Source organism: Notothenia rossii (assembly GCF_949606895.1).
Source record: "Notothenia rossii genome assembly, chromosome: 2".
NCBI lineage: Eukaryota > Metazoa > Chordata > Actinopteri > Perciformes > Nototheniidae > Notothenia > Notothenia rossii.
The window spans coordinates 15,132,712-15,147,891 of NC_136904.1; the positions used below are offsets into that span (position 1 = coordinate 15,132,712).

The following is a 15,180-nucleotide window of genomic DNA, read 5'->3' on the forward strand; positions in this document are numbered from 1 at the left end:
TTAAAGCAGAAACAGTCTATAACACATGTTTGCCAACTGGAATGTTTGGATTGTATGACATTGTAGAAACAAAGTTTTTGAAATCTCATATGATGTCAAAAACAGGCTGATAAAGTTTTGGTGGAAGAAAGGAAAACTGCAAAACTTCCAGTCAAAGTCTGCGGTGCATCCTGGGAAATCAACCAACATGGGTACGTGAAACCATGCAGGGCTTGCACTGCTCTCATGACGGGAGATGAACGAAAATTAAACGAAATCCCCCATACTCAAGGTACACTTTTATCCAGGATATAGCACGACTTCACGGCGGCTTTGCGGACTGTGCAGTGCTCAGACGGGACTCCCTATCCTTGTCGCTCGGTCGGTCGGTGGGTCGGACCCCCGGGCTGCTACGATGTGTGTCCGCTGCTCCACGAAGCTCCGCCGTGGAAGTGAATCTTTCACCGGATGATGGACAGGAACTACCCGACCTCCAGCTTTGCGGACGCGCTGGCTCCACCAGCACAGACCGTCGCTTATTGGGCCTATGACCGCAGCACCGCTAGTGTCAAGCCAAGGTAAAAGATAAAGGAGAGGGCACTTTCCCAAGGAAATATCGGTGATGGAGGGCCTAGCTTTCCAGTGGGGAGAAAAGTGCATTTGTGTTTATTGCCAACTCTGAAGGAATTTGAGACATAACCGGAATTTGCTCGGAGTTGTGGAGGCTTTGACTTGTTGTTTATTAGCCGTGTGTAACTGCCTCCCACCTTGCTAGTTTTCGCTAGCACACCACCTCTTCAGCATGGTCATTTACAGAGTTAGTGCTAACCAGAAAGGCGCATTATTTCACATATGTAAACATTCGTCCAGCTAGACAGCTTAAACATTAAAAATGTTATCGGCTTGTTTTCTTAAGCCTCAGGTGATCGCCAATGCCTAAACAATATAGGTAACTAGCTACCAATGCTACTCATGTCAGTTGTGGCACTTCAAATAAGTGTTGTATGGCTACTGGTGTTGTTTCCAAAGAGCTAACAGACGACGTGTCGGAGTTTGTACATATTTATGTAATGTGCCCGTTAAATGTCCAATGCTACCGTTGAGATAATTTTAACTTGTTTTTATTTTATAAAACAAACATAGAAAATGTAAACACACAACCTGCCAACATTGTAGCTAGAACTCTAATTTAGTCCTACTGGATTATTATGCGCTACTCCACAGTGTATTAATTAACAGGGATCACACTTAACAAAACTGGGGTAGCTGCTACAAAAAAGTAAGATTGTGCTCACAGACACGAATAAAAGCAGCACTTGTACATGAAAGCCTAAACTATAAAGACCAGCGCAAATAAAGTTATCCACTAAATGATGATGCTGCAGGCAGGATGACTAAATCTGTGTTTGATGAGTAATACTTATTACTCTTCACTCCCTATTGAAGATGATTTATTAGATGAAGCATCTGTGTGCCACTTTATAAGGTACACCAGTAAAATGCAATTCCATTCAACAGATCAATCATCCACTTTTCACAAGATAATAATGGGATTAATTAGGTTGTAGTTTGGAGTGGCATGTGGTGTATTCATCTGCATTATATGGAGAGGTGTTTCAAATGCTTTGTCCACCTGATTACTTACATGAGAGGGAGGAATATTAGGAACGCATTTCAATATAATGCAGTCCAGTACAACTCTACGAAGAAAAAGAGGCAGATTACTCTCTTTCAACACTCCGTTCTTCCACAGATGTTTACCTTCTGGCAAAAAGCGAACACTTCAGATCAGGATGGCTGCATCTGATTACCTCTGACTTTCCAATGAATTTTCTCCCGAGAGAATATATAGTCACTGCCTTTTCACTAACTTTTTTTCATAATTGTCTCAGATTACACACATTGTCAGAGCAATGTTTTTTATGTGCATGAACAACAGTAACTCGTGAATTCAACAATTCAGAAACCACTTTTAACATCTATCCAGATTTTCACAAGAACTATGAACTTCTATAGTTGGTTATTTACCTAAATGTTTAATAAAGCATACACACTCATCTCGCAAAAACTCTCATTATTTCCACTACAGAACAAAATCGCAATTTGTTTTACTTTGTTCGTCTCCGTTTTTACTGAGAACAGTGGCCATAGTACACAGTGAACAGTGGATAGTTGGATGCTTCAGTGCTTCTTGTAAAGATGCATGCTTTTATGAATGTGTTGTGTGTTGATGCAGTTCCAGTTATGGTGCAGCACACCTTGATGCAGAGCTCCTTCAGCGGCAAAGCTACACTTCAAGCCAGCAGCTTCCCACCTACACTACTACACATCTTGCTGCTCCAGCAGGTGAGCTATGAATGCTATGCTACCCATTGTTTTTAAAGGTTCAGTTCACGCAAATGATAATACATTTAATCTGTCACTTATTTCTAGTGGTGTATGCTGTGGTTTGAGATATCACTTTGTTAGTGTATATAAAATATATAAAGGATCTATAAAGGACTGAAATACACAGGCCTGGTTGTGGACAGCTTTATTGTGGTATTTTATTCAGTTTAAAAACTAATTACAGCCTTAGTTTGTATTTGTTGTCAACCAATATATTGTTTCCTGTTATCACTAGGGTCAAAGGAGATGATTTTTTTAAGCAATTGTGATATATATATATATATATATATATATATAATATGTAACTATTTAAGTAACTTACTAGTTAGCACATAGGTATGTCTTTACTTTCTTGCCCCTTTCTTTGCTTATCCTTCTCTCCCTCTTTTAACAGGAGCACTTGACTCAAGCATTAATACTTCTGAGACCTCAATCATGAGCTTCCTGTCAGCCATGGAATCCAGAAGCCTTCAGGCTGGTCCTGTTAGTGCCTCACTGTTTCCTCCTTTTAGACCCCCATCATGGCCTGCTGGTGAGAACACATCCACTCATTCTGTTATTCACATTGCTGCTTACACGTCACACATTTTTTAATAGGTGTTTTTTATATGCATTTAGTCTTCTTATTTTATTTGATGTATCTTAAATAACCTGACTTCGGTACAGATTGAATATGTGTCACAGATTGTGAATACATTATCACATACTTTGAGCTAAGTTTATGGTGTTTTTTATCTATTTGTGAGAAACATATTAACTGATGATTTGGCCAGTTTATCCAATAATCTAATACCCGAAATAGATGATTGGCTCGCTACCAAATAAAGGAACTTTGCATCATATGATTTCATAAAAGATCGTTGTAAATATTTTAAACTAGGCTAAAAGGCTTTCACAGAACAAAAAAAGTTGATTTTGTTGTATCTATTGTGTACAGAGATTTAATTCATTCTGCTTGGTTCATATCTCTTCACGTTGCCTGTTGTGTCCTAACTTTCTCTATCCTGTGTAATGCAGGTACCAACTCCTCCGCCACAGAGCTCTATTTGACTGGTGCACTGCCTTCTACTGCCACTTTCTCCTCTCCTGCTGCTCTGTCCTCCTATCAGCACACTGGTGCCTACCCTTCCAAGAGTTATGCTACCAACCCATCCATGGCTCTCCAGGATCCTGCCTTCAGCACTTCCACCAATGGCCTGTTTTCTCACCATGACCCTCTCCTTCATCTCAAACCAGGCCAGGGCGTGCTTCCCACTGCACTTGCCTTCAATCATCTCTCTTCCTCTGCTTTAGCCTCGGCTCTCCCTGTCCAGTCCTCCACCTACCGATCAGCCCAGGAGTCAGCTCCCCACCTCCTGCAACCCCAGTTCAGCCTGCTACCCTCGGCCCTGCCTGCTCCTCATGGTGCATCACAGCCCTATGGAGCAGCCGTTTTCTCAGGCTCTATTGAGAGAGCTCTTCAGCGTGAATGTAGTGTGATCAAACACCACCAGAGGCCTTCTAGTAGCCACACAGCCTCAGAGCAACTTCCCAATTCAGAGCACTCCTTACAGGGGTACTTTGGTTCTGGCAGTGAAGCGGATGTGGCCTACCAGCAGGACCCATCCCGTCAGACCCCGGTGTCCTGTAGCACCAGCGCCGGAGCAGATTCCTCTCAAGGGGTCCATCGTGCTCCACAAACCAAAACAGACTCAGTAACTCAAGCTAAAGACTGCTCTTCCGAACTAGCTCCCCACACTGCTGGTGGTGAAGAGAGTCACGAGCAGAACCCGACAGGAGCGTCTCCTGACCGGTACTCCTCCCCAGGACAGAAGCAGAACTCAGTCATTGCTAACCAGCAGTCAGTCCAGCTCTCCAGCCTCATGTCCAGCAGTTTAGCTCAAACCTATATCACCTCCCAGACCCAGCCACATCCCCCCCATTCAACCTCAGACAAACACTCCCCACTTTACGAGACTCTCCCTTCCCTCTCCAGCCAGTCTGACAATGTGGCTTCTGTTAGTCAGACTCTTGTTTACTCCTCAAGTCCCAGACTTAGCCAGGAGCAGGAGATCCAGTATGGAGCCCAGGTTCAGGGCTTGTGTCGGGGGAATCTCTCTGAGAACTACCCCACATCACACTCTCAGGGGCAAACTTTAGTGACTCAGAGCTACGCCACAGGACAATCCCTTAACCTTAACTCATCGTACCCAACCACATGTGTGCAGAGTCTGCCAACATCAAATTCTTCACAGGACTACACCCTCATGCAAGCCTCAGTGGGAGGTAAAACACATGGCACGCTATCCCAGCAGCACACACAGCCCCATAAATATGTTTTGTCTGCACCATTGCCTGCCTACTCTTTAACTTCTCAAGCCTTACAAAACAACATCAGATCCTCAATACAGGACATAAAGCCAACTTATGGCAAACAGAAACCTGGAGAGCTTCCAATCCAGGACATAGATGCTCTCCAGCAAGCATCAATGGAGGCCTCTGCTGCAGCTAGCAATATGTCTGCTCACAACAATGTCATCTATGTAGTTTCAAAAATGGACGATCATCACAAAACACAAAGCGTAATCCGAAGCAACTCGCGTTCTGATGATCAGATCATGGTACTGGGTCACACAAACGCAGCACAGGTTAAAGATGAAAGGATGGGTTCTCTGAGCCAACAGCACATTCATCTAAGCAGTGCCAATGGTCAGGACACTACCAACACAAAAACGACAAACTCCAGTATCATCTCTTCACATTTACACCTTAGCTCAGAACAGCTAAAGCAGCACACCTCTTTTCAACTGAAGTCTCCTGAGCAAAATCCACAAAACCACCAGAATCACTCTCAGTCCCAGAGCCCAATAGCCCACCCCCAATATATCACCGTCCCCAGCACTCAGGTTTTTCTCGAGCCCAACCAGATGATTCTGCTCCAGCAGCCCCTTGTCCATCATAGTCAAAACTCTTCAAAGGTGCTATCAGTGCAAGGTATCCAACAAGCTCAAGATCTAGGCCCTGTTCATGTCCAGTATCTGCAGATGGGCAGAGAACTAATGGGTCAAGGCATCACTGAAACCCAGAGGCAGCAGGGCACAGTAGAGTCCGAACAAGGATGCTCTGATTCCTCTAAACACCACTACAGCCATTCAAACCAGCAGCCACATGATGCCAAAAACCACTTTGCTCTCAACTCCATTTGCTTCCCAGACTCCATGCTTCTTGCAGATGACAGAACTATTTTGTCAAATGTCGATGATATTCTCGCCGCTACGGTGGCAGCCTGTGGCGTCGCGCCCCAAGATTTTGTCAAAGCGACATCCTCTGCTGAGGCAGAATTGGCAGTGATGGCAAGACCCATTGATTCTGAAGGTCACTACCAGACCGTGGATATAAGGCACATGTCACCTAGTTTCTCCTCTGCACAACAGTCAATCATGACCAACACTAACTCTCACAACATGACTATGACACTAAATGGAGTTCGGATGACCACAGACTGCCACGGTCAGCCTGTGCACCACAACAACAGCTCTGAACTTGACACAAATGGAGATGGGGGAGGCTCTGAGAATGACTTTCACTTAGCTGGGCAGGTGTATGACCCCCAAGGTTTCCAGAGTAGAGTCAAAGGGAATGCAAAAACAACAGAGGACAGCCTCATGGAAAACTCAGGGGGTGAAGAGTTTCCAAAAAAGAAGGCTCGCTCTAAGTCCCTCACCAAACCAGGTGGTTCTGAGGAGGACGGTGGACAGGCCAAACCAGCGAAGCGTGGCGGGCAGACAAAGCGTCAGAACTCCAGAGGGAGTGACGCCAGCTCGCCATCTGCTTCACAAGGTGTGTTTGATGGTTGTCCGCAGCAGGAGAGAATCAGACAGAAGATCCGCGAAGTGGAAGAGAAACAGCCCGAGGTCAAAACTGGATTCATAGGCTCTTTCCTGGACTTCATCAAATCAGGCCCCAAACAGCAATACTCTCCAAATCCTACGCGGACTACCAGTCGCCCGAGAAAGCCCTGCACCTCCTCCTCCTCTTCCTCCTCCTCCTCCTCCTCCTCATCCTCCTCCAACAAACCACCGCTGTGTGCTTTACCTTCTTTGCCTCCCAAACTACAGACTCTGCCCGGGCCCATGATAACTCAGGAGAGCCCAGGTGTGAGCTCCCATCAGAAACGTCTGGAGGAAGATCTGCAGAAGAACCTGGAGACTCTGCCATCCTTCAGCTCGGATGAGGAGGAGAACACTGGGAAGAACCAGGCCCTGAGGAACAGCATCAGCTCAGCACTCTCCGCTCTGGATGAGTCTTCAGATCGGAAATCCAGGACAGGTAATAATACGCTGCTTAAGCTTGTCAGGAGCTGCCAATATTTATAACATGCATTAACAATCTTTTATATTATTATCCCTCCATTTTATTTCTGATTTATAATGTATTTTTAAATACAATTTTGAAAATGATAACAAATCCTAAAAGTAACTTGAGTCTAGACTTCCTGTTATACTTCCCTGTGTGATAACCCTGTAAAACTGGGTAACAGTATTCTTTGCTGTGCTGTTATTGGAACTTCATCATACCCAAGTTTTCTTTTGGTACGTTTTGTGAATAAATGCTGTCTGAGATCTTTTGATTTATTGTACATAAAAGGGGTATAGTCAGGGGTGCACATAACTGGTAGGCAGGTACGCATGCGCAGCAACAATCTGAAATGCGTACCGTCACTTGTGACACAAAGCGCATTTGCGTACCGACGTACTTGTGAAGCTTTTCCAGAAGATCACCGGACGACATAGTCGGTCTCCGTGTGCACAGACAGGGCTGCTGTCGTCGGTCTGTATAACGCAATTGGCCCAAAACTACGCCAACCGACTGCGGAGGGGGACTCCCCCCCTTCACTGAAGAACTGCGCTAAAACAGCTGATCACAGCGTTCACGCTCTGTGGTCACGAAGTACTCTACTAGCCCCCCCCCCCCCCCCGTGGACTTTCCTGAAGTAGGCTACTCCACTTACCCCCGCCCCCCCCGTTGACGTTTGCGATACAGAGGGCTTCATCAAATAACTTTTGAGTGGAGCCAGAAGTTGGAGTACCAAACACTGACTCCAGGTACTCATCTGAGTACCTCAGTGAGAAAGTTATGTGCACCCCTGGCTGTAGTTAAGTTTTTCATGTTACTTTCTGAAAATGCTTTTCTCCAATACATTCATATATTTGCAACTCTTCTCTAGATGACCACATGCCTGGTCCGATGATGAAGCCAGACCAAGTTCCCACCATGCCCCTCACCGTCCCGCTGACCTGTTTGCCGCGGGTTACCATTCCTATACAGACAGCAACTGCTGTGTCGTTAGGGAATGTGTTTGTGGTCAATGAGGAGGTTAAACAGACCCCACCGGGACAGCTAGCTGTGGAGCTGATGAGTGTGGCCATCGAGGGGCTGACTGACGAGGAGCTGTCAGACAGCGGGGGGGAGGGCATGTACCGGGAGAGAGACGAGTTTGTCGTCAGGAACGAGGATATCGAAAACTTGAAGGTAAGGCCTTTGGAAAACTGTAAATGAATGTTTGTGAACATGAATATTGATGTTCAGCAGCATTTGGGATAGTCGTGCCACATCTTGTGTTTACTTGTAGTTAAACATTTATTATTACATTTTTCTCTTGGACTGATAGTCCATGCTGAACGAGGCTCTACACTCTGTTTTGTGAATGTTTCCAGGTGACAATGAGATCAGGCAGCGAGCCTCCAGCCATCTGGAAAGTCCAGAAGGCTCTGCTGCAGAAATTTGTGCCGGAGTTGAGGGATGGAAAGAGAGTCTTCTCAGCCACCAACAGTGTAAGTTAAAGCAGACTCACCAATAGACATGTGTGCGTTCAGGAGTATTAAATCGTTCTAAAATGTTTCTTTATACTGCGCCAGGTAACATGTTGTTTTTCTTTGTGTTTAGTATCTTGGGTACTTTGGTGACGCCAAAACGATGTACCAGAGGGTGTATGTGAAGTTTTTGGACACAGTCAACAAAAGGGAGTATGTACGAGTTTGTAGTCGGAAGCCACGCTGCAAGCCTATGAGCTCGCTAAGGTACGCTATGAGCACTGACTGATTTCATACTGGTTTTTTTGTTTTAAAAAATGACTCTTCAGTGGTATTTCTTTATTTGATTCTGCCTCCCAGGGGTGTTCAGGTGAAAACTTTGCTGGGCTTGACAGCTGCCCCTCCCTCAGTCTCCCAAAGCCAAAAGCCTCGACCCAAACAACTGAAGCCCAGAGCAGAGCCCCCGCCTAAGAAGAGGAGGAAATGGAAGGAGGCGCTTTCCCCTGCTGCCTCTGGATCATCTGCAGATGAGGGTGGTGATGATGATGGTAAAGAAGCCTTTTAACTTATCTTGTTAAATCCATTTTGAATATAAGTTGAAAATATTGTAGTTCTTAATCTTACCCCTCTCTCTCACACACACACACACACACACACACACACACACACACACACACACACACACACACACACACACACACACACACACACACACACACACACACACACACACACACACACACACACACACACACACACACACACCCCCACACACACACCCACACACACACTCTTAGAGTTGACCCCACCAGTGCCATTTGCTTCACGGCTTCTCAACACGCGAACCATGAAGGAGACATTCAGGAGCTTCGTGGAACTGCTCATCAGCATTGCCTTAGACGAGGATGTGATGACTGCTCTTGAGAGGGCAAATGGTGAGTGAATTGACTCTGTATTTCGACTGAATTGACTCTGTATTTCTCCCTTCCCCTGCCTTGCAAATAGCATAAATGTTTGCCAAAAATGGTGGTGAGTCAGTATTACAGTTATGATAACTTGCTAAATGGTCTTGTTTCAGATGAGTTGCTGCTGCCACCTATGAAAAGAGTGGATGAGATGATCACTGACAACAGGAAGCGCCTGCTTCACAAGCTGCACATAGGGCAGGTCCTAAAGGTTGGTGTGATTTGGGGCATGATTTTCACTTCAAAAGGCTTCGTCACAGTAAAAGTGAAAAACCTCTATGTCTTAAAGCCATTAAGGTCTTCATCAGGCAGAAATACATACTGTAATCATTTCCTCTAAGGCTCATTTTTTATACATGTCAGCAAGTAGACAGATGGTCAGTGTTGATGAGTCAGTCACATGATCTGTGTAAACAGGTTAAGTCACATGGCAGACTGTCTTGCAACGAGGGAACCACACATTCAAAAATAATAACTCAATATCAGGTCAGAACAGCAATAAATTCATAAAGAAATATCAAAATCCTCTAAATATTTTTACAATAGTTTACAAAACAAACGGGGAAGACTGCACGCTGTTTTTTGAAATACTCGAGAACACCAGAGCACCTCTTCCACTACCAAACAGCACTACAGCTGTTTGTGAATGCAGTGCACAAACCCAAGTCTCCCTCCCGTTGTGTCTTTAGACGGCCCTAGACGGCTTCCCAGAGATCTCAGTCGTGACTGAACTGAAGAAGGACAGGGAAACCCCGGCTTTTAAAGTGCGTCTCAGCGGGAGGGCCTACAACAAGAAAACCCTGAAGCCCTACAAGATGCCCAACAAAGTGCCACAGGTGAGACTGGATACTGTTTTGGTCATATTCACTGTGCAGTCATAATATGTCCAGCAGAGGGCGCTGTGTGAGCATTTCACTCCTCTCTTCATTCTCCTGAGCACTGAAGCCACAGTGCCCTTTCCTTTGGCGATTTGATCTTTAAAAATAATGTTCAAATGTCCTTGAATAAGATTGTGTGGATTTTCCCTTTTTCTAGGAGTATACAGTGGACCAGCAGAAAACTCAGTGGTTCTCTCTGTACCACTCTCTGCAGCATTACAAGTACCACACGTACCTCATGTGTAAGGACGAGGTGAGATATGCGTCCTTGAGTATATGCCTACTTTTCTAACTTGTTCTGAATGTAATGATTTGACTAGGCTTAGAAGGTTTCCTTTTAGATTCTTAATATTCTGGTAAACTTTGCTCTATTTAGCTCTTTTATTAAAACATTTCTGTTTGTGTTCTGCACTCCAGATCGCGTCTCTGCAGGTGCAGACAGGACACCTGGGGCAGGAGGAGACGGTTCAGAGGTGTCTGCAGAACGGAGCTTGGGTAGAGGGGCTCTTTGATCGCTTCGGAGAGTTAATAAATCAAGTGCAGCAGGCCTGCCGATGATCCCACCTTCACAAGCTCAACTTTAAACAACCAAGTCCAACACTTAAAAACATGAGGATGCCTTCAGTTCAAAATGTCAGCAGATAAGGGTGGGGTTGGTCTCTCCTTTCAACCACAGAGAGATTTTTATCAGGGACCTGTCTTCTGACTTTTATAAAAGACGCTGGGATTCCTCTGGCTTAAAGTGGCAGCAGGGGAACAGCCGGACAGCAGAGAAGTCAAAAGGCTGATCCCAGCAGAAAGCAGAGACTTGATCAACGCAGGATAAGGACTTCGGTATTCGAAGTATTTTTGGACGACTTCCATATAATGCTTCTTCCCCTATCTTTCTAGGTTTTTGTAGTCACAAGCCCACTTTTTATGGGCCTTTTTCATAGATTTATAATGAGTTTTGAAATGTTCAATTTTGTAGTTAAATGCCATATTATAACCAGTGAGTACTAACCAGATAGAAAGCAATTGGCATAGGAAGTAGAGCACAGCAAATAAAATGCAGAAATACAATTGCCTACAGTTATAATAAGCCTTCGTCAATCATTGATAAGGAGGCTCGCATACTGAGAAGTTGATTTATTGTAAAAAAAGAAAAAAAAAATTATATTATATTATGTATAACCGTAGATATATACCGTTTGTAAAATGTCCATTTTGTAATGGACCGCCAACTTATATATAATGTACATTTTGTATAAAAGAAAAGGGGTGTGGGAACTGCAGCGATTCACTTAAGGAGGGATTTCTGTTCTGTATCTATAGTGAGGATTAACCTTTATGCTTCAAACACCCATTTGCTTTTAAGATGCAAGTCAGTGCTCCAGTACTGCTTTTTAAATGTCTTAATCAAATACTATGACGTTGAGTTACCTGAGGGGAAAATGAAACAAAGAAAAGTTGTCTTTATACTCTTTTACAGACATAGGCCACATTTTATGACAAATAGATATATATTTTTCACAGAGGTAAATATTATGTTCTCATTACAATTTCTAAGACACTTTTTAATTGTTTTTTCACGTTTTTCTAAAATTGACTTTTCAAGTTAATTTTATGCTATCAAAAATAATCTTGTTCTTTACAGATGCAGTTTGTAAATAAAGTGCCGCATGTATTAAATGACTGCTTTGTTATGTTCATCTCTGTGACCGTTTCATCTCCAAATAATTTTGGACTGGAGTTTGATTCAACAGATTAAAACAATGATGTAGTCTTAGTTTGGAGGGCTTTTCTTAATGTCAGTACCATACTTTACACCTTCTGAACAGGAGTACAGTCTATCTGTGTGGATTACTTTATTTTGAAATACTTTCACTTGGAAGACAGTTTCTAATTTGAGCAATTAGAGAAGGACCTGGCAAGAGTGTTTGGTATAATAATAATAATAATAATAATAATAATAATAATAATACATTCACTCTATTACACAGACTCCAATTTAGTTGATGTTTTTTTCATAGGGCATGTCTTAGATAGATTTGAGAGGTAATATTACCATCCTTCCTCGTTCTGTTATGATGTAAACACCTTGAAAAGCATCAACTTTGATTCCTGGGATCCCAGGAAAGCACAATAAGATCAGATTTGTGCTTTCCTGGTTTTCTTCATATACTGATTCATACTAAATACAACTGCTTGTTGGAGTGTGCACTTAAAGGTCCCCTATTATACTGTTTTTCATTAATATGTTACAGGTCTCAGATACAAAACATGTCTCTGAAGTGTTTGGCTCGAAATACCAAACAGATCAACCATTGCAGCATCCCATAATCCCCTCTGTTTCAGCCCTGTTCCAAAAGTGCTGATTGTTACTTTAGATGAAAATAAGGAGCCACTCCCCACGCCCCTCTGAGAGATATCTGGTTAAAAAGAACACAATGGTGCACTAGGAGGAGATTCAGTTGATAAGGTGGGGGGGGGCGGGGGGTTACCTTGGTTGGTGATTGGCTAATGGCCAAAAAATCGTTATGACATCACAAAGTGGCCGAAATCTGATCAGCTCATTTTCAGACAGGTTTTTATATAAATGGATCAGGACAAAAAGTGAGAGAACCTTTTTTCCTGAAAAGTTCAGAATCTCTTTACACAGAGGGGACACATGTTGATGTATAAGACATGAAAAAGTGGATTTTGCATAATAAGTGACCTTTAATATTGGCTCATATTCTTTTGGGGGAAGGAAAGTGCTGTGATGCTCGCCCGCCATGCTCTCACGACCAAACTATTCCCTGTGAAAGGCTGGCTGACTTTGTGTCGTCCAAGAAGGTCTTGAGCCTGTTGAATAAAATATGATTGTCCCGCCAGCCCAGCCACAATGGCAAATTGCTGGCAGCCCCCAAACAACAAGAGTGTCTCTGTGCTGCAGCTACAGCTCAGTGAGGGAAAGCTCTGTCCTCTGTCCTTTGGAGTTGCGGAGGATGCTCAGTCAAGCCAGCGTTTGAGATTCCAGTACGGGCACAACTGGTAGAGACAGATACTGAATGTGCTCTCCAGATGAGAAGCTTATGAATTTGTTATCTACTGCATTGTTCCATATGTGGGAGACGAATGAGAGGACGCTTGAGGCAGCGTGAGAATGTGAGAGGGACACAGTGACTGGCGGCTGTGTGTTGGATAAGACGGCTGAACTCTCTCTGCCTATTGGTTTGGGAAATGCCCTGCAGTATGGTGGTGTAGTTGAAAGAAGTTTTAACCAGCCACGTACGCACTTCCTGAACATCTGTATCTGTGCATTCGGTTGTGGTGGAGTAAGATTTTAAGGCACTTTACTTTATTGTTACTTCTGATCGTTTATCATCCTATTCTGCTTCAGTTCAGAGGAAAACATTGTAGTTTTCCCTCCACTACCTTTATTTAACAGGGTCCATTTTCTACAACTCTACACAGCACACTACTAAAATATAAACAAACAATCTCTATGATAACTTAAAAGAAAATAAACCAACATTTCTGGCTTGTTGTTCTTACCAAAAAGCATCTGGTCACTTACCAATTCAATTTTTTACCATCTAAACTTCCTAATTGGTTTTATAAAAACACATTTTTCAAGCTAATGAGGTCAATCTCTTCTCAATCTTTTCTTTCTAAACAAATTGTTGTTGAACTGATGTGACCATCAGAGTGATTATAATTTGACATTGTGGTATTTCTGTTTTAATTTCTTTGAAGGATCTGAGTACTGGGGCACTTGTTTCCCATGTTACATTGGATCACTCAACAAAAACTTTGTATTTTCTTCTACTTTGTGTTGCTACTTCCTGGAGAAAATTCCTTTGTCATTATCGTAACTGTAAACAAATGACGCCTTGCCTAACATTGCATGACCGATAAGTATGAAGGGGAAAGGAAATACAAAAGGTTTTCCGGGCACATGGAGAGAACCACAAGAGTAAATATTGGTTTTGACCTTGTGGACCAGAATTTCTGATTATATTAACCTGAGTGCTCTCTCTTTCTCTGTCTATGTTTTCTGTGTTTGAGTAAAACAAGTTTCTCTCCCCAGTGAAGTCTGCTGTGTGGCAAGTTTACAAAAATACCAGCACATGAGACTGCAATGCATTCAGTTGAAGTTGCAAAACCAGTTTGGTCCCCAAACAAACATTTCTCAGCTGAACGCACTGAAGTAACCTCTCTTTTAAGGTGTGTGTTTCCTTTTAATTCCATTTGCTTAAACATGACGTCTGTATAATTAAAAAGATAATCCCACATAATACAAAAAAATGTGAGTATACACATACAGCACTTTGAAGCAAAACAAAAAAAGTATCCTTATCTGATATGAATTAAGAGCTCAGATTGTTTGATGCAGAAACTGACATCAATGTCAAATGTTATTGTTTGACAAAAACAATTCTGTAAAGGGCAGGCTTAAGTTTTGTGACTGAATGCAAACAAGATAACATTCTGATGTGATATGCTTCTTTTATATCAGGGGAAGGGGGTTTCACTTGGGCAGCTATTAAATGATGTTGCCATTAACCCTGCAGAAAAAAGGGTACCACTTTACAATAAGACTACCCTTATAAAGGATTTACCAATAGTTTGTAATTCATTTATTAATTAGGTTGTGAACACTTTATAAATCAGTGAGCTTTTATAAGACAATGAGATAAACAGGGCAACTGTGACCGGTTGCTTGCCAAATAGTGAGCCCACATTTATCTGTACTGCTAAGCCTTATATTGGCTACTTAGCTTACTTCGTCTTCTTCCTCAGCCAGAATCCTTGGTATCTGTTCACTGAGTTGATTCTCACTAAGTAGCCAAAAATAAGGCTTAGACCTCTTGCCAAATAGTGAGCCTGTGTTGATGTATGACAACTATGTTAGAACTGGTTTATAAATGGTTCTTAATGATTAATAAAGTGTTTACGACCTAATTCATAAACTAATTATAAGCCCTTTATGAATCCTTTATAAGGGTAGTCTTATTGTAAAGTGGTACCAGGGGGCCTTTTCTTTTCTTTTATTAGACAGTGTACATAGAGAGATACAACAAAGGTCAACCAGACTTTAACCACAGATGTTGCAATGTAGCCTAAAATTCTGAAAGGGGTACTCCAGCCATTTACTTTTCCCTTCTTTTTTAATTTTTTTAAGACATTACATACTACACAAGGGGCTGCTCA

General features: G+C 42.8%; 1 protein-coding gene across 2 annotated transcripts; it reads left to right on the top strand.

Moving 5' to 3' along the window:
- The first annotated feature begins 137 nt into the window (after positions 1-137).
- Positions 138-11,676, top strand: qser1 (glutamine and serine rich 1). Of its 2 annotated transcripts, none has more exons than XM_079664946.1 (13): positions 138-557; positions 2,216-2,325; positions 2,762-2,899; positions 3,406-6,675; positions 7,574-7,878; positions 8,064-8,180; positions 8,293-8,426; positions 8,520-8,707; positions 8,957-9,094; positions 9,238-9,335; positions 9,814-9,960; positions 10,160-10,255; positions 10,420-11,676. In XM_079664946.1, the coding sequence occupies exons 1-13, from the start codon at positions 448-450 to the stop codon at positions 10,558-10,560; spliced, it is 4,992 nt and encodes a 1,663-aa protein (XP_079521072.1). In that variant the 5' UTR covers positions 138-447; the 3' UTR covers positions 10,561-11,676. The 2 variants fall into 2 exon arrangements, with proteins under 2 accessions (XP_079521072.1, XP_079521071.1); XM_079664945.1 differs by having other exon boundaries at positions 139-557; positions 3,385-6,675.
- Positions 11,677-15,180: the final 3,504 nt, after the last annotated feature.